At 51.6% G+C, this 18,575-nt stretch overlaps 5 protein-coding genes across 5 annotated transcripts; 1 reads left to right on the plus strand and 4 right to left on the minus strand.

Moving 5' to 3' along the window:
• Window positions 1–128: 128 nt before the first annotated feature.
• ASPZODRAFT_2109720 (hypothetical protein) lies at window positions 129–6,344 on the minus strand (the record flags this gene model as incomplete). Its single annotated transcript, XM_022727728.1, has 7 exons — window positions 129–644; window positions 711–860; window positions 914–3,379; window positions 3,446–5,099; window positions 5,181–5,824; window positions 5,890–5,984; window positions 6,049–6,344. The coding sequence occupies 7 exons, from the start codon at window positions 6,342–6,344 to the stop codon at window positions 448–450; spliced, it is 5,502 nt and encodes a 1,833-aa protein (XP_022579852.1). The 3' UTR covers window positions 129–447.
• A 1,768-nt stretch (window positions 6,345–8,112) lies between these two features.
• Window positions 8,113–9,487, plus strand: ASPZODRAFT_576266 (hypothetical protein). Its single transcript, XM_022728694.1, has 4 exons — window positions 8,113–8,529; window positions 8,597–8,870; window positions 8,927–9,222; window positions 9,275–9,487. The coding sequence occupies exons 1-3, from the start codon at window positions 8,246–8,248 to the stop codon at window positions 9,182–9,184; spliced, it is 816 nt and encodes a 271-aa protein (XP_022579853.1). The 5' UTR covers window positions 8,113–8,245; the 3' UTR covers window positions 9,185–9,222; window positions 9,275–9,487.
• A 133-nt stretch (window positions 9,488–9,620) lies between these two features.
• ASPZODRAFT_30080 (hypothetical protein) lies at window positions 9,621–10,971 on the minus strand (the record flags this gene model as incomplete). Its single annotated transcript, XM_022728197.1, has 2 exons — window positions 9,621–10,508; window positions 10,591–10,971. Coding segments are annotated over 2 exons (1,269 nt in total), but the record flags the coding sequence as incomplete, so codon positions are not given.
• Window positions 10,972–11,657: 686 nt separating this feature from the next.
• On the minus strand, window positions 11,658–12,653 carry ASPZODRAFT_70040 (hypothetical protein; the record flags this gene model as incomplete). Its single annotated transcript, XM_022729639.1, has 2 exons — window positions 11,658–12,412; window positions 12,473–12,653. The coding sequence occupies 2 exons, from the start codon at window positions 12,651–12,653 to the stop codon at window positions 11,658–11,660; spliced, it is 936 nt and encodes a 311-aa protein (XP_022579855.1).
• A 253-nt stretch (window positions 12,654–12,906) lies between these two features.
• Window positions 12,907–15,926, minus strand: ASPZODRAFT_153009 (hypothetical protein; the record flags this gene model as incomplete). Its single annotated transcript, XM_022725922.1, has 5 exons — window positions 12,907–14,171; window positions 14,204–15,196; window positions 15,255–15,481; window positions 15,550–15,630; window positions 15,739–15,926. The coding sequence occupies 5 exons, from the start codon at window positions 15,924–15,926 to the stop codon at window positions 12,907–12,909; spliced, it is 2,754 nt and encodes a 917-aa protein (XP_022579856.1).
• Between the last annotated feature and the right edge of the window lie 2,649 nt (window positions 15,927–18,575).

Below are 18,575 nucleotides of genomic sequence, written 5' to 3' on the forward strand. Positions count from 1 at the left end.
TGTTGTATACCATAGAGTTTAGAGTTTATAAGAGTTATATAATAGACTGGCCATCCTTACCCACTTTAGTCATAGAATCATAATATTCTCCTATCTATGCTAAGCAAATAACAATCCTTGACTCCTGACCAAACCGAGATCTTCTCAAAATAGCACTCGCATACCCCAGACACAGTCCCGGCTGGTCAATAAGAAAACGGGGAACAGGAAAAAGAAAAAGGAAAAGACGAAACACGAAGGAAGTAGGAGAGATTCAGCTATGCAGGTTATTATTATAAGTCAGTCCTCTTCTCTGTTGCAAATTGATCAACGACCATGCTGCCCCGCTCAGTGTGGTGGTGCAACAATCATCATTTTGCTCTGTCCTCGTCTTCTTTCATCACTCTCTCCTGGAAGGAAAAAGATGAAGAAAAAACAAAAAAGGGGGAAAGGCGAAACGCGGCTGGATTAAGACAGGTGGAATGCTCCTTGTCCTTCTTTGATAGCAACGGAGAGTCGCTCGCGGAGAACGTCCAGGCTACTGTAATCGGGGAGTTTGAGATAATTCACGCAGGTCATCACACTCGGCAAGTAGTCATCGGGCGTGTACGGTGGCTCGCTGGGGCGACAGACAACCGTGAATATCGGTGTGAGACTCTTGAAGCCTGAAATGGCTTTGTTAGCATGCGTCGCTTGAACTATATCGGATATATATATATAGAGGGACATACCTCCAATCGGTAATTTTGGACTACCAGTCACGAATTGAAGGAAATCTCGCCGTTGCTGCGTGCTCAGCTCACTCATCGTTTGGAGCAAGTTGCGCACACTCTTGCTATCCATGTTGAATCCGTGGTCGGCCTTGATTGACTCCATAAGGGCTGAATAGTTAATATTGGAGTGGCACTAGATTAGACAAGAAGTGCAAACTTACTTTCAATGGCCCAGTCCTCCTCTGTTCGTCCAAATAGCATCACAAGCTCATTCGGGGTAAACGCGCGAAGAGCACTGTAGGGGAACACCTGCGAGAAGCCCTGTCGGAACGCGTCGACTTGGCGTTGAACACCGCTGCCAAGAGTCATATCAACCACCCGCTCGACGTAGAACCCGACATTCTCAATCGTAACAGGGATGTTCGATCCGTCTTTGATCAACTCGATGGCAGGGTATCCAGGCAGGGTAAAATCCAGGCCGAGGTCTTCGACCTGGACGTCATCGATCGCAATCTCGGCCAAGACCAGTGCCTTCTGAGATGGGGGGATGGATTTATTGTCGTCGACAGACTTCTTCGCCTGGGCAAACCGCTTCAGAAGCAGAAGAGAGTTGGCCAAATCTTTGTCAACCGTTTTGACGGTGCCAAGGGAGGGCTGCACCATGGAGGGGTTGCCGGCAATGCGGAAAAATGTAGGATTGAAGGAGACATCGATGATTCGCGAATCGAGCATCGACCGGGCTACAAATTTGCCAAGCATCTTGAAGAGCTGCAGCTGTTTCTTGCCAGACTCCTGGGTGGCCTGATCGTCGCTCATCGGAGCTGGGAACAAGCCTCGTTTCCCAAAGGCGTATTCGTCTCCGGCACTTGAATCACCGTCTCTCCAGATCCTGAGCTTCCGTTTGGAGAACTCTTTGGAGACAGTTGAGTAGAATTCGAGTGTGGGACCTAGGCCAGTTCCAACCTCTTCAAAGTACTCGACTTCCAACACACTCGGCGAGGAGCCATAGAGCTCCATGACCTTCATTGCCGACTCTAGGATCCGCGTCCTCGAGATCCGCACCTTCTGTCGCTGGAGGCGGCCTAGGAAGGGGCGATCATCACGGCGCTGGTCTCGACGACTGTCCTCTGTGCCCTGGGAGCTTTGCCACCTCATCATTGCGCGCGAATAGCCAAAGGCGGTAGATTGCAAGAAGAGATGCCGAGTTTCAAAGGGAAACAGGAAAGGGAAGAGCCGTGTGAGATCTTCACTCCAACTCGGCAAGCAGCTGCTGGCCACGATGAGAGGCTCTTCCAGTTGCCGGTTCAGCTTGGCAGTCAGCTTGGTGTTGATGAACTGGGCTAGCGGTTCGGGGGTGAGCGGTCCGAGCTCCTTGTGCTCCGCAAGGGTATCGTCGAGGGTGGCGTTAATCTCATGCAGCACACTGAGAAGTCGCAGGATGGGCGCCGTGGTGGTGTCTTTGCTGAGAGACACGGGCATATCGGGAGTATCCTCCGTTGAGGGCCCAGTTACAGCACTAGCCAAGGTCGAAGGCTCCGGGGGAGGAGGGCCAGGGACGCGCTTGAATTTAACAGTATGGATGGCCGACCAGACATTCCGTGCATTGGAGTCCTCTAGATGTTCACGATTGTGGTGGATAGCCCGATAGATTGTTGTCTCATTGCAGACCGGCGTGTCGTCCACACTAAATTCAATGTGCCAGTCTTGAGGGGTCGAGGCCATTGCAGCGGCATACGACGCGAACGGGCGGCCAGCCATCGCGAGTGAACTGTTCCCTGCGGGGGGGGTAGGAGTCGAGGCTGAGACAGAAGACTTTGACATCGGGGTTGATTGTGACGGAGTTGCGACACGAGTGCCATCTTCTTTGCGGGCAGTCACCTTTCCTGTTGACGCGACCTCCATGTTCACTGCGGTCGGGTCTTGGATGTTATCATCCGAGAGCTCATCCTCGAGGTCATCAACAATGGCATTCAGCTCTTCGTCCTCAGCACCATCTTCGTCATCGTCGTCTAGCTCGTCTTCGTCCTCGCTTAGATGCTTTTCATCAGCACATTCTAATGGCTCCTCACCCTGTTCGTCGGCGTCATCACTGGGACCAAGATGACGGCCAGAGCGTCTCGTCCGCGCTGGCCTTTCGCGACTCTCACTTTGGGGGGGCCGATGACCGGGTTGGCTGCCAGGATGATCGGGGTGTGTTGCACTGGAAGATGAGAGCGGGGCAGCGTCGTGCTCGGCAGCATTGCCGCTGCCTGTCAATTGATCTCGTAGCCGCGCTGCTTCGGCAATCTGGGAGAGGAGAGAGTTCCGGTTGCGTGAACTTCTCGGCCGGTCGGACAGACTGATTCTGGGATGAAGGAAGTCATCCAAAGATTTGAACGTGGCAATGGCGTGAATGGACACCATGATGTTTCGATATGGTCGGGGGATCTGGGAGTCTTCGTCGGCAAGGAGTTTCAGTCGAAGTTGTTTCCCTAACATGTACGTGGCGTTGCTCCTGGTATTTTCAAGAGAGTTGTGGTTGACTGTGATCACCTCAAAGTGCTCTGTCCGACTGAGTAGGCTCTGGAGCTTCTGTATCAAGACACTAAATGCGGTGGTAGCAGTACTTTGGCTTTGGGCTTGTTCAGAGATGGCCGAACCCATAAAGGCATGCAAAAAAGCTGCACGGGCATTGCGGGTGGCGGTAGCTATACAAAGGGCGAATTATGGTTAGTTTTTGTTCAAGAAAAGCAAATCGTACTGTACAAACTTACAGGCACTCCCGTGGAATATATCTAGAAGAACCTGGATAATTCCAGAGTTGAGTAGCTCGGAGCTGGTGATACTCTCCAGTGCATCGCCATCAAAATAAGAGGCTAATTGTTTGAATAAACGCAGACCCTCCTCTCCATCCTCACCTCCATGGACAAGGTAGCAGGATGAGAGGTCCGCTGCCAGATGCTGCAGCTCAGTGAGAATCTCCAGCGCCTTTTCATGCTCATCACGGCTCTTGCTAGATTCGTAGAGCGCGACAAAAGCCCGAGCATCCTGAATGACTAGGTCATTGATGGCATCATCGGTGTTGACTAAGATTCGGTGACCAGAGAACGATGAAGAAGTCTCAGACTCCGACATGTCATCGTTGTCATCATCACGGTCATCCTCTTGATCGTCATCATCCTCCCCGTCAACATTATCGTCTGATTCTGCGTCCTCGTCACGGTTCAGCCTCTGGTGACTCTTGCCAATCGTGGTCCCAGAGTCCCCGGTCTGTTTCTCCCCGGCAGGTGGAGTGTCGGATGTGTCCATCGCATCCGAATCGTGAGAAGCTGCTTGTTTGGGTTCTGTGGAGAGGCGCCCTTCTGCGAGCTTGATGATCTCCGAAATGACACCTTCTCGGTGGAACTGGTGCTGATAGACATGCTCGAGACGTTCGAAGAGGAGTTCTGCGCAACGAAGGGCCAACGAGACCAAGGACGGGTGATCTTTCTGCGACAAGATCGCGGCTAGGAACGAGGCATATGGCACGATGCGGAGAGCATCCTCGATCAACGAGGAATCCAGATTGTACAGCATCTTGAGCTGGGCAATGAGCACCTTCTGTCGAACATGGAGGTTGACCGTGCTGGAGTAGGCGTCTGTAAGTGTCGGCAGCAGTACCGTGGCAAAGCGTTTCAGTTCTGGTTTACATTCGAGAAGAAGGGACCGCCGCTTCTCAGCAGAATCTTTGATTTTTGAAGGCTTGGCACCCACGACAACGACGCCGCCGAGAGAACCATCAAGGACGCCATCGGCGGTCTCTCGATTTGCAACCACGGGTAGAATCTCGCAGATGACGTTGAGGGTCTCCAGAACTTGCTCCCTGGGACGGTGGATTAATGCCTGCATAACCAGGACGCTATCCATCTTCATAGCGGAGTTGCCGAGGCTCTGCGGGGCGGAGACACCGGTCAAGATCTGGTACAGTGTGTCGACGACATCCATCTTGAGAAGCTCCACCGACAGACGCGGGCTGGCCTTAGATGTGATGGCGAGGACACGGAGAAATTGGGTATGAATGTGGGGTCCGATCAGATTGGTGGTACCCGGAAGAAGAAGGCGAAGGATAGCCTTGAGCATGGCCGGCTCGATGAGTTCTTCCAACTTTTCCGGCTTGTTCTTGAAGCTCTCAACAATGCGTGAGACGCACAGGCAGCCCTGCTCGACCACCTTCGGATCATTGCTGGCCAGGACATTCAGCAGGGTTGGCATCACGTCACGAACTACTGGGAATGAGTCGTGGGGAAGATTCCGGCAACAGTTAGCGGCCGTCGTAACCGCTGTTCGCTGGGTGCTGGTGGGGAAGAAGTCAAGATATGTCAGACAGGCCGTGAGCCCGCCTTCCCGCACAATGGATGCCGGAAAGTCGACGGAGATTTTGGCCAAAGTCTGTCAAAAAGGGGGGACAGGTTAGATAGAGAACTGAAGTGGGAGAAGGTAGGTACTGCTAGATTTTAGAACAGAACGTACGCTGAGGGCCTGTTCGGCCAGATCGATAAACTGAATGTCCAAGAGTTTCTGGCACAGAATGGGAACGGCACCGCCGTAGACCACATTGGCCACCGAACCGCGCAGGGCCTCCATAAGGTTCGCCAAGCACCTGCAGGCGAGGAGCATGATCTCTGGGTTCTCTTCTCCCATCTCATTCGGCTGCATCAGGGAGACTAGCTCCTTCACGTAGGGATCTGGAGAGAACTGGCCGGACAGATTGTCCTCATTGGACACTAGCAGAAGATCCGACAACTCCTGCAGTGCAATCAGTTGAACCGAGGGGTCCTCTTTCATTCGCAAATTGGCGAGGATTTCGCGAAGGCGGGATGACATGCCTGACATCATGCCGCTGAGGGCTCGCAGCGTGCTCTGGAGTCCAAAGGGGCTTCGCGAGCCAAAGAGGCTGCTGTGAAACGGGTCTCCATCGTCATCGTCGAACGCAGACGGATTCGTACCATCGTTGCTTTCGCTCGGTGGAGATGAGTCCCGCTGTCCACTCGATGGTCGATCTTCATGGCCATCATCGTCCTCGTCGTCCTTCATCAACAGGTCTTGATTGTTTGCCTTGGCCGAGCGCTTCTTCTGTCGACGTGGGGGCGGGGACTGTGTTGCTGAAAGGCGATCTATTAACACAAGCTGTTAGTTGATCCCGACCGATTATAGTAGTGCTTGACCGGATCCCGTATACCTTGTGACACTTTGCTGCTCCTACTCGACTTGCGTCTGGACGATGAAGAGGTTGCTCTGCTTTCCGGGATATCATCGGAGGGGTTCGACGAGGGACTGCAAAATGAAATCGATTAGACATATTTCCCTCTCCTCCTATCATATCATCGCCATTACTCACCCAGGTTGGGACATTGCTGTGCGATTACGGGAGCCGCGACGAGGACCGACGGGGGCGGCAGGTGGTTGCGAGGGAGGTCCTGCAGCAAGCCGCTGCTTCTTCGCTCGACGAGGAGGAGGAGATGGGGGATTCCGCGGTTCGGGAGCTTCTCGCGAGCGATCCGGTCGTGTTGGGGCCTTGCGTTTGCGGGATGGGGCCGAGCCAGCGGCGGGATTCGGGGGAGGTGGAGCAGCGACGGAAGTCGAGGGAGGTTCTGCTGCAAGTCTCGCGGCGGAGCGAGTGATTCTGGGAGACATGAGAAGGTGGTCCTTTTAAATCTTGTTTATCTTTTCTCTCTCTTGGGGGTGTGGCGTTGTGGTGCCAGTCACATGGAAAAGGAGGGAGATTTGTAACGAGAGCTTCCCTGTTGGGATCTCAAGGAGCGACAGAGCTCTAACAGAAGGTAGACAAGGTAGATAGATAGAGAGATAGAGAGGAAGACAAATAGGTTATCAGGCAACAAAAGACGGATCGGGAATGTTACCTCGAAGCAGAGGAAGAGGCAGCTCCAGCGGCGGTGGTCGTAGAGGTGGAAGCAGCCGAGACGGCGGGAATATCCTCGACGGGGTCCTGGCGGTGAGTTCTTGCTCTTTGCCTGGCCATAAGTCTATCTCTCACGAGAGCTCGATGGGGTATGGGCGCTCGTCGTCACCATTCAACCCGCCATGCGCACTGCGAGTGGCCAAGCGGGCAGGAAGGCGATGGGAGCTGTGGAAAGAGGCGAGACGCCGGGCTGTGGAAACCAACCGGTGGTCCAAAAAAAGAAAAAGAAGTCGTCAGAGGCAGAAGCGATGGCAGTCTATTTGATTATGATGGTTGATGGTCTCGTAGATCGCTGTTGGGATATGGGGGAGGGGGAGGACGTTGGAGGAGGTGAAGGGAAGAGGTTCGAAGTTGGGGGGGGGGGTAAGTTGACGTGGATGGAGAGTGTGACGCCGAGCAGGAGTCCGGAGAGCGCGAGATGGCGGAAGCGCAACAACAACCACACGGGGGCGCTGTGGGGTGAAAAACGGAAGATTGGGTTGAATTAAAGACTCCAAAGTGAGAGGAAGGATACAGTTGTCTGTTGGTTATGTCAGGAAAAGGAGAATCCTCCTCAGTGTTCGCCTGAAAAGCGGTCGGGTTGGTATTGCGTTGAGGTCTGGAGCTTATGGATGCCTGAGGCAGCGTTGAACTATGGCAAACGCCGAAAGTGCCGCATGGAGAATAATTATGACCAGGCAAGAAAGACGATTTAGGAGTTCTGAATCTCTATTTACTCTCTCTATTTAGTATTCTAGTTGAATAGAACCCTTTCTTTATATATTTTAGTGATGACGCTGGTTGTTTGAGACTGAGCGCCTTATACCGACACTATACGGAGTCCAGCCGTCCACTCTAGACTCTTTGAAATGAAACAATATGCTTAAACAGACAAGATGACTCAGAATATTTGATTTTACTAGGATATTTGACATTTCAATACTGAGTTTACTACATAGTACTACCGTCTCTAAGACGGACTGAATTAGAAGCCGAATCCGGTGTCGGCCATTGCACCGCGCACCCACTGGATTCCCATATTTCTTCTGTTTTCCACTACGAGTATTAATTTATATATATAGAGTAGATAAATATTGTCAATAAAACAGCTATACTATATAATAATCATCAGTAGGTAACTTACAGTTATTGTACGCTGTACTCTGTCTGTATCAAAATCGCCCCCGCTCGCGTGCTCGCAGCGAACTGTTCCCCCACCACGGGAGGCGCTGGAATGACTGCGACTGCGAGTGCGACTCCTGGTCAGAACTCCACTCCCCGGTCAGAGAGAAGAGGAAAGCCGCGATAATCCTTTGGCTGCGTACTCCGTAGTCCCTTGCGTCGTCTTTCTGTTTCTTATTAAGCTCCATGCTTGCTGACAGCCTTGATCGGTTTTACCTCCGAGGCCTGGCCGGCGGTTATTAGGGATTTGCCTAATAAAAGACCTTCTCTCTCCTCCTCCTGCTCCTCCTCCTCCTCCCGCCCCTCACTGAAATCCTGGTACTCACGGCAACCCAAAATCGCCTCATCGCTCTCTTTCTGTCTCGCTGCCTAAATTTACTACACTCTTCATTATTCTTACTCCCCGATATTTATTCGATAAAAACAACAATCCGACTACTACACACACTACACCATGGCCGATGCGCAGAGCGACGCTGTTCGCCTCCCTCCCGCGCCCGCGGATGACTACGCTTTCCCCGACCACCGTCTGAAGCGCCGGATGGCCGACCCAGAGAAGACGCCGTTGCTGCTGGTCGCCTGTGGTTCTTTCTCGCCCATCACATACCTGCATCTTCGCATGTTCGAGATGGCTGCCGATTACGTCAAGTTCAGCACCGATTTCGAGCTCATCGGCGGCTACCTCTCGCCTGTCTCGGACGCATACCGCAAGGCTGGTCTCGCCAGCGCAGCACATCGGTATATACCTCCAATTTCAAGATAAATAAACATATCATAATCATAATAATATAACTGACTTGGTTAGGGTCGCCATGTGTCAGTTGGCGGTCGAGCAAACGTCCGACTGGTTGATGGTGGATACCTGGGAGCCCATGCAGAAACAGTACCAACCCACTGCCGTCGTGTTAGATCATTTCGACCACGAGATCAATGTTGTCCGCGGGGGGATCGAGGCCCGCGATGGAACCAAGAAGCCGGTGCGCATTGCCCTCCTCGCGGGGGCGGATCTCATCCATACCATGTCGACACCGGGAGTGTGGAGTGAGAAGGATCTGGACCATATCCTGGGCAAATACGGGGTGCGTATCTACAGACCGAGCAATCCAAACAATTCTAACAAATCTGTTTTTTTTAGTCCTTCATTGTTGAACGCAGTGGCACGGATATCGACGAGGCTCTGGCCAGCCTGCAGCCCTGGAAGGACAACATCTATGTCATCCAGCAACTGATCCAGAACGACGTCAGCAGCACCAAGATCCGGCTGTTCCTGCGCCGCGAAATGAGCGTCCGCTACCTCATCCCCGTCCCTGTCATCAAATACATCGAACAAAACCGTCTGTACGAGGACGACGGGGCCGCCACTACCAATGACAAGGGGAAGAGCAGGCAGTGATAAAACCGAGCTGTGTACTCTCCCCTTTGAAAAAAGACAACTCCCCACCTCGATGACACGAATAATGCAATCCATGTACATAGATGATCTTTTCCTTTTGCTTTTGTTTCTTTCCTTGTCGGCTCTGTTTGTTGGTGATCCTGTTCTTGTTTTATACCCTCGCCGGTTCCCTGCCCCTGTACATACACATGAACTGCAGGGCAGAGCCGATAGATTAGATATTATCTAACTCTTTTCTTAAGACTATGGATGGGTGTGTAGGAGACAGTGATGATAGATAAAAGTAGTATATCAAAGATTCATATACATTGATAATATAGACAGAATGAAACACAATACCACCAGCGCATAAATCTATAATAAGAAAGGCATTACATCGTAAAAAAGAAAGGAAAGAGTGGTAAATACCTCGAGTATTGCGAGGACACTATCACTCCAGATCCTTTGCCTCGATAAAGCCAAGACAAAGTTTGGGATCAAGGGTATCCATCACAGCAACCACAGAGGTAGGAGTGACCCCGGCAACGCCAGCTAGGTATCTTTGCGTCTGCTCGCGGGTCCTCGACGCCGGCACGCGGATCCAATCGGTCGCATGAACCGCGAAACGGCCATCATCCGGGATCTCTGACAGGGGGAGGTCGACATTTCGATTCTGACAGAGGGAGCGGGTATGTGTTGGTGGAACGATTGTCGTGGGGGACAGGAACACCCAGGATTTAGCAGTCGGGTGCTGGATGGCCGTGAGGAGGATATCAAGCAGCGCAGCTGATGATAATGATGATGAGACAGTAGGGATCTGATCGGATGGAACGAAAAGGTCGGTGATCAACTCCTGCATTCTTCCTGTACCGACATACGGTTGATAGGGATAGGTGACAGGCTTGCTATGTAGGTAATCGGACGGGATGGAGGTCAACGACGCGGTTGACGCCGAGGTGGACATGGACGGGGTCGAGATGGCGGCGGCCAGCGCGGCGCCAATCGCTCCCCCCGGATGGTATCCCTTGAAGACCTCTGCGGGCCCGCGTCCCGGCTGGTCGTGCAGGGCACGGGCGACGGCGAGAGCGACTGCATCGCCCAGGCAGAGCGCGACCGTGGTGGACGAGGTCGGCGCGCAGACCCCAAACGAGGATTCCTCGTCTTCGTGGATGGGCGCCGGCAGGAGGATGCCCAGGTCTGGCGGTAGGAAGGAGAGCAGCGGACACGTTGTAGGGGTTGTGTGTGACGTGATGGCGATGACTGGGACCGTCGGTGGGATGTGAGGGAGGAGAAGCATCAGTTCTGGCGTGCGGCCGGAGAAGGAGATGAGGAGAAGGGTATCAACCTGCATTCATCATATTGGTCAATATATATATATATATATATATACCTTACAACGTACGTTTCGTCTTCAAAGATAGGCTTACCGGTCTTATCAACCCCAGATCCCCATGCAGAGCTTCCGTAGGATGCAGAAACGCACTGTGGATGCCCATACTGTTCATCGTGGCCTCGACCTTCTTCCCGATCTTGCCACTCTTGCCCACGCCGCAGACCACCAGCTTGCCCCCGCGCTGCATGCTGCGCACGATCTGGTCCACCGCGCGGGCGAGGTTCTCCTGTGCCATCCGATCGCTCTGGTACAGCGTCTCGAGATTCTCCAGGGCGGCGCGTTCCGTCGCGATAACATGCACGGCCGTCAGCACGGCGGCGCCAGAGCCAGAGCCAGAGCCAGACCTCGAGCTCGACCCAGGCTCAGAGCCATGGTATACTCCCGCGTCCATCGGATCCGGGGGTGTCATCGGCAGCGAGGGGGGGATCATCAGATCCTTCGTGCAGCTCATCATCCCAGCGGGCAGGAGACTCGGCGACAACGGAATCGATGGGTGGTGGTTATGTCTCCTTGCCATGGCTGCCGAAAGAAAAAATGGAGGGGCAGTGAGGAAGGATATGAGGGGTAGGCAGGCAAGTACCTGGTAGACACCGTGTCTACAAGAAAATCTTCACGCAGGTTTAGCTTCCACACCAACGCAATGCTGATGAATCCGTATCGATAACCCTGGTGTTTCTTTAGTATTATCTAGGAGACTAACTGCTAGACAATCTCGCAGGCGGGGCGAAGACGAAGGTGGCGGAGCGGAGGGTCGGACTGATTGATAAGGCCGAAGCCTGGCTAGGAGGCTATCTCCATTGTTGCGAAGGGGGCAGGCTGTAAGAATGGTCGATAGCCTCGCTCTGCATCGGATCAATACCGGTATTGTCCGTGGACATGGGGGGATTCTCGTCTCGTAGACAAATCAAAGGGGAACGTGGATTTCTGCAGTTCTCGGCTCCATTGCACCATCGCCCCAATCAATGAGACCAGCGATGCCAAGGAAGATTACTTGCTTAGCTTTAGCTATGGAATATCCCGGGATAATCATCTTTGGTACTACATAACTATCTCTAATATACATGCACTAACTATTGTAGTACTACAATCGATAGGGAAAAACTAAGCAAGAGGCTTGACACCCTTGTGGATGGCGGCAATCCCCCCCGTAAGATCTTCGTATCCGCGGCCCGGGATCATGAAGCCAGCCTTGTGGATCATGGCGCGGAATTCCTCCTGGCTGGGGAACTTCTCGATGCTCTCAACGAGGTACTGGTAGCTGTCGCGGTCGCCGGCGACGACCTGGCCGATGAGGGGGATGGCGCTGAAGCTCCAGCGCTTGTAGACGGCATTGAACAGGTCGTTGTTGACCTTGCTGAACTCCATGCAGGCGAACACACCGCCAGGCTTCAGCACGCGGAACGCCTCGTTCAGCGCCGCCTGCTTGTCCGTGAAGTTGCGGATGCCAAACACCACCGTGTACAGATCCACCGAGTTGTCCGGGATCGACGGCATCGTCTGCGCGTTGGCCTCCATGAACGACAGCCGGCCCGTGTTGTAGTACGGGGTCGCGATGCTCCGCTTCTTGCCCTCCGCAAGCATGTCCGGGTTGATATCCGCGATCGTCACCCGCGTCTGCCGGTCGTGGTTGACGTTGGTCGCGTGGTCGAGCATCCGGAACGCAACGTCGCCTGTCCCCCCGGCAATGTCGAGGATGTTCCATCCCTGCCCTTCCGTTTCGTTGTGGCGCCGGGCAAGCGGCGAGCCCGGGTTCAGCGTCCGCACGAAATGGTCCTTCCACAGTCGGTGGATGCCCAGCGACATCAGATCGTTCATCGTGTCGTACGACGAGGCAACCGAGCTAAACACCGCTCCAACTAGTTTCTGTTAGGAATTCCACATATCCCCAATCGAAGAAAAAGCAAATAGATAAATACCCAACGACTCCTTCTGCGACTCGGGCACATTCGTGAACCCGAAATGCGTCATCTTCTCGCTGTCCGTCTTGCCCTGGTCCTGCGCGCGCAGCGAGCACGAAAAACACCGGTACTGCGCCGGGGAGACAACCCGCCGCTTCGCACTGTAGTGCAGGCTCCGCCACATCGATCTTGACGCCATTTTGTTTAACAATCGAGTCGTTGTCAACGGCAATGGCAATCAATGCGTGGTGGTGGATGGTTTGGCATTCGGCAGGTCCTGCTGGGCGGAGTCGGAACTTCGGCCAATCGAGTCACGTGTCGTTTTTATTGACAGGACTCAACTAGTGTAGTAAATTCCAGGTCCTCTCTTGCATCCAGTTTATATTTATATCAATCATCTACTATTATTCATCTGCGTTATTTCATCTGGAGTAATGATTATCTGTCATAATTCAATTCCCCTGATCCCACAAGCTTTGCACTGTCACGCCCTTAATCCAGCTGTCCTCCCCAGACGGATTCTCCTGCATCACAAAGCCAACTTCCCTAGACTCACCAGGAAGCAGGACAAAGGAGTTCTCCTCAAAGTAACCGATTATTCCGGCAGGATAGTCTATCCAGGTATACAGCGACACGCCAGACGTCGCTTTAACAGTGAACTTGCCCGTATCCTTGCTATAGGAGAGCTCGAGGTGAGGGTCTCGAAGAGCGAGATCCTTGGGAAAGCTCGGTGTGAAATAGTTCTCATGTGAGAAAGTTGACTCTGTTCTCTCGGCAGTTGCAGTCAGAGATAGGATTAGAATCGAGTTGGTCAGATTGGACAGAGAAAGATCGGCGAAATGAGTCGAGTAGATTCTCGTCGTATTGATTGCTCCGACTTGAAAGTCAACCACGGACGGTGTCCCCGCGTTTCCAGGTAAAGGTTTGCCCGCCATATCGAGCCAGGTCATTCTCACCGTCCCCGCGGCTGGTTTCCAGAGGTCTGACGTTGCGTAGATCTCTAGAACGCTGGTGTTGTGGTTCCAGAAGGGCGACACAATGATCGGTCGATAGATGTCCTTAGCGACATAATGTAGAGTCTTCCACCGGCCATCGTATTCGATTCCCGCCCACGATGGAGCCTGCCAGATATCTTCCAGCTGCCAGTAAAGAGCTCCGAGCTGGCGCTCTGGCATCCCGCTGCCCCGGCGGTAGAATTGGATCTGAGACTTGTAGAAGTCGGCCTGGAATATCTGTGTGGCGTGGCACCAGGCACTGAAATTGGCAATCCGGTCAGAGTGCCGAGGCAGGGGATAGTACCGTTCGACGGACCTCGTCATCTCGCCCATGCCTAAGGCGGATTTGGAGAGGTTATCCGTACTGAGACCCCCCATGGGATAATGGTGGTTGCGAAGCATGACGACACTGCTGTTGAAATAGAGGTCTTGCGGGTCAAGCGCCTGTTGCCAGGTCTGTACACTGGGCATGCTATGGTATCCAAACTCATTGGCAAAGCGGCCGACCGGGTACGAGGAGGTATCGAAAGCGACGCTCGAGTCATAGTTGTAATGATCTGTATCACCGTAATATTTGCCTGGAGTGATATTCCAGTATCGCTCAGCCATCGGCACGGGAGAAGACAGGTTGACTCCCAAGTAGCCGTTATTCGTACTGCTGGGCATGTACGAGATCGATCTCGTGTTTTCGTAGACTAGAGGCAAGATCAAGCTCACAAAAGCTCTTCGTACTCTCCAATATATTTCTTGTAACCGGTGGGATCTGCAGCCTTGACTGCTGGAAGCATCAGACTCTCGATTTCGTTTCCACCCGCCCACAGGGCGAGTGAAGGATGGTGGTTGACACGTCTGACATTGTATGTGACTTCCGCAGCAACATTCTCCAGAAATGCCTTATCGACTGGATAAAGGGCATCGCCGAATTGAAATTCGCTCCAGAGGAAGATCCCCTCCTCGTCGGCAATGTCATAAATGAAATCAGGTAAATATGCACCGGACGCCCAAACCCGAAGCATGTTCTGGTTTCCCGCCACAACTGCTTTGAGCAGTCTCCTCATCTTGGTTTCCGTGACTCGTGGCCAAAATGTATCAGGAGGGATGATGTTGGACCCCTTCGCATAGAATTCGTGGCCGTTCACTTCGAAGTGCCAATTTGCTCCAGGAGCGATCCCAAGGGCAATTTGGTCCTCAGTGATGTTCAGTCGATTCAGGAAAATAGTACGAAACCCTGTGCGTTTCGTGATGGATGCCAGCGTCTGACTCTCCTTAGTGCTGATCGAGATCGCAAAATTGTAGAGATTCTGGTCGCCGAGACCGTTTGGCCACCAAAGCTTTGGCACATGGGCGCCGATGACTGTATGTCCAGTGATAGAGCCATCTGAGATGGTTACGTCGAACATATCTCCTGTAATCAAGATTTCCCCAGTCTTTGCATCGCTCACGAGGACCGACATCAAGGCATCGGAAGGGACCTCTCCAATAAAGTCGATACTAGCATTGACGACCCATGGCTGACTCTGATCGGGTGGCAGATGGTTTATTTGGCCCTTTCGGTAGGTGTCGAGGTCTGTATTTGTAATGTATATTGCTTGTTCGTTTTCAAGCTGCACAATATAAGCTGGTTGCCATGGGCCGGCGGGGGCAAAGGCAGGCCCCCAATCCCATCCAAAGTCTGACTGTTCCTTTCTCATAAACCAGCGGTTGGGGTATTCAAAGACCTGAGCTTCTTGGATTCTCGCGGGCCAGACTGGAGTGGATTTGATTAGGTCTTGGTTTGGGAAAGGATAACCTTGTGGGTGGCTTACCTTCCGAGCTGGGATCGTTTGCAATCGCGTTCACAATATTCGGAGCACTCCCAAAATTGATTGACAGAACTGGATCAGATCTGCAGTCCTCGAGAATCTGGGAAACATCGAAGATCCATTGACGGAATTGATTGTCGGCGGTGCCTACAGTCTGCCCGCAGAAGTCGACAGTAGCAAAAGTATCCAGCCCGTTAAAGACCAACCATGACGACTTCGCATCCTTTTGCCTAGATAATTACTCTGTTAGATCAGAAAAGAGCTTCTTGGGGTATCCAGTGTCTGATGTACTCCGTACAGATCACGAAGCGGCTCACTCGTATAGGTCCAATTGGCGTCAGCTATCCAGCGCAGATTGAAATCATTGAGACCATAATATCTTCACAGTGTGCTCAGTATTTCCATTATATTAGTAGTGTCAAGGATAAAGACCTACGGGTCCCCTGTTCCTGTCAGCTCAGACCCAACACAACGAGGACACCGTTACCTACCAATGACTCCAGCCGCATATAAATCCAGATGCACTTGAGAAGGCAGATGGCCAGGCACAATTCTATTCAGCGCCGTGCTGCTCACTGTCCACCCGATCTCGCTCAAGTCGAGAACGTGTTGACCTTGGATGGTCGGAAGAGAAGGGTCCGTCGATAGCACCGACAAGACGGTTTGTAAACGCATCGTGACGCAAGCAACAGAAATCTAGAGGCTGAATTGTCTCAATCGGTCATGATCTGGTAAACAAACACGCCCCCTGGATGTTGTGGAAGTTGCAGACCGTCAGACAGTTTGAACCGTTACATGAAGCGGACGCGAGTGCAACGTCCCATGCCTGAGGCTCCCAGGTGGTAGTGAGGGGAAGCGCGATTCTCCTCACAGGAATGCGGGCGTTGCATCGACGAATCCATCTTTTGAAGATCGACAACAGATAAGGGGAACTATTAATCGAGAAGGTTTACTTAATAGGAAGTCATCCCTTTCTTTGATGATAACTCGAAAAATTCCGGTACGAGCTGGTTGATTGAATAAATAGTAAGACAATGCCCAGGGTATAAGATATTGCAAGTATATAAAAATAATAATATATATTAATATAAGTATTAGTAGTATATTTTGTGGAGGCTTTATTATGTTTTTTAATAATGTTTATAGTCATTTTCATTATATTTAAGGTTATTTCAGCAGCTCTTATATTTAATGGATGACTGTTAGAAATAACACATAATCTTATACTATCAATTATGAATATATTCCTAGCAAAATGGTATAATGTATTGTTGTAGACACGACGCTTATATACAACTCTATATATATTAAATATTTCCCAGTCAACAATCTGAAGTCACAATGCCACGATTTCAATAGAAGAAAAAGACCCAGCATTTGAGCTATAGGGCGAATAGGCTCTTTTAGGTAAATGATCAATTATTTCTTGCAGGTCCTCTGCTCTCGAACGATTTCACGAGGAAGCAAAAACTGGACCTTGTGAGAGCGAGACCGTCCTATTGCGATGATATAAACGGCTTTCTCAAGTTGCAAAAATTGCTAGAAGAGGCAGGCCAATTCCGGCTACTCTAGGAGACACGATTGGCGCTTTATGATATGAAGTATCGAAATGCCGAGTCCTGCAAGTGGTTCCAAAAGATCATCGAGGCAGATAGCCATGGTCGTCGGATTGTCCAGAAAGAGATATACACCACAGAAGAAATAAAGTCTCTTCAAAAGCCTGTTTCACTCTCCTCTTTGGATGAAGATCGAGCCAGCTTGAGGCTTACGAGGCGCAACTTGAGGACCTGAATGAGAAATACTGGAGGCACAAAGACAAAACCTGGAGACTTGAAAATATGACGCCAGTTGAACGCAGATTTCGTTCCTGGCGCAAATATCCAGATTGGTATCTGTCCTCATGGCTGTAAAACGACTATGCAAGACGGGGAGGGCATTTTGCAAGAGACTGTGGCTGTTGTGAGCGGCCACGAGAGGCTCTTCGAGGTCTTCATCGCGGACATTGTACCACGGGCTGTGGCTGCTTCCGCATGAGAGACCTCAAGAACAAAGCCGAGGCAAGTGATCTCGACGACTTCCCGTTCAATATGATCTTCTTATCACGGTGTGAATATAGTTTGCGAATACTGCGGGCGTATCTTTGGGGCCTGGAGACGGAGTTTCATTGAATCGGACACGGCAGGGGGGGTATCTGTTTTCGGAAGATATAGTGTAGATTAATGACTGTCAATTGATTAGAGAAGAGAATAACTAGTCACCTTGATAGTAGGGGTCACAAACCCAGTGCCGGATTATCTGTGTTGGTAAGTTTTTGTCTCTTCAGACTGCCAGCTAATCGTTTGGCAGCAACCTTTTATGAGGCTCCAAGCGAGGAAACTATTCGTGAGAGACTCAGTACACTCAATCAATAATACTGGCTCCTAGAGCGTGAATGGTGGCGATGGCGCAGTGCCTTCATTGAGGGCCTGTTGACAAGAGGCTTCGAGCTCTGGCGGTCCCATCCACAACGGTATCTCCAGGACTGTGCCGGTATGGGTGGTTGCTGTAGCCGCTCTTGCGGCTGCTGCTTTCTGCGTCATCGTCACTGTCATCATTTTTTAACAGGGAAAAATGATAGTACTCTCTACAAGCTCAATTTGGGGACACTGTACCGTCGAGTGTGGCTGTTGCATCCGGGCACGGGGGGACTCAAACTCACCACAGAACGAAAGGAGAGTCTAAACAAGCAGTTCAATATCGATGTCAAAGGTGCACGTACTGGCCTGGCCGGCTTGGTTTCAATCTGGGGATTTAGGCAGACTGGGGACGAGGATCAGTTCAGTTTGATTCAAGAGTGGACTGGCGACGAGTCTATCTGTACTGAGTCTGGTGTACTGGTATTATGAGTCTGATTTTATTTATTCACCGGGTCATTAGTTCCATAGGCATTCACTTATTATTAGTGGAAGGTTGCCTGCTAATTGTCACCAAATTTCTTGTCATTGACTACAGCAGCAGCAACACTATATAATCCGGTCCTTGCCCAGTCCTGCCCCTACACACTACCACATCTCAACAAATTCAACCTCAAACTTGCTTTTTCTCTTCTACTCAGCTATGATAAACTCCTGTTGCCACTCGTTAATCCCTCCTCTCATCTATCTTACTCCATATACCCGCTGGTTATCTTTTCTCCATATCCAGCCCAGCAATGAGTCACCCGACGAAGAACTCCTCAGCAAAGACGACAGAGACGATCCCCTGACCCCCGTCTGCGTGGTATCTCCTATCGGTTCGAAACAGAGGCAATTCTGACAAACAAAAAGCACCAAACTCGCCAATGTG

Source organism: Penicilliopsis zonata (assembly GCF_001890105.1).
Source record: "Penicilliopsis zonata CBS 506.65 unplaced genomic scaffold ASPZOscaffold_11, whole genome shotgun sequence".
Taxonomy (NCBI): domain Eukaryota; kingdom Fungi; phylum Ascomycota; class Eurotiomycetes; order Eurotiales; family Aspergillaceae; genus Penicilliopsis; species Penicilliopsis zonata.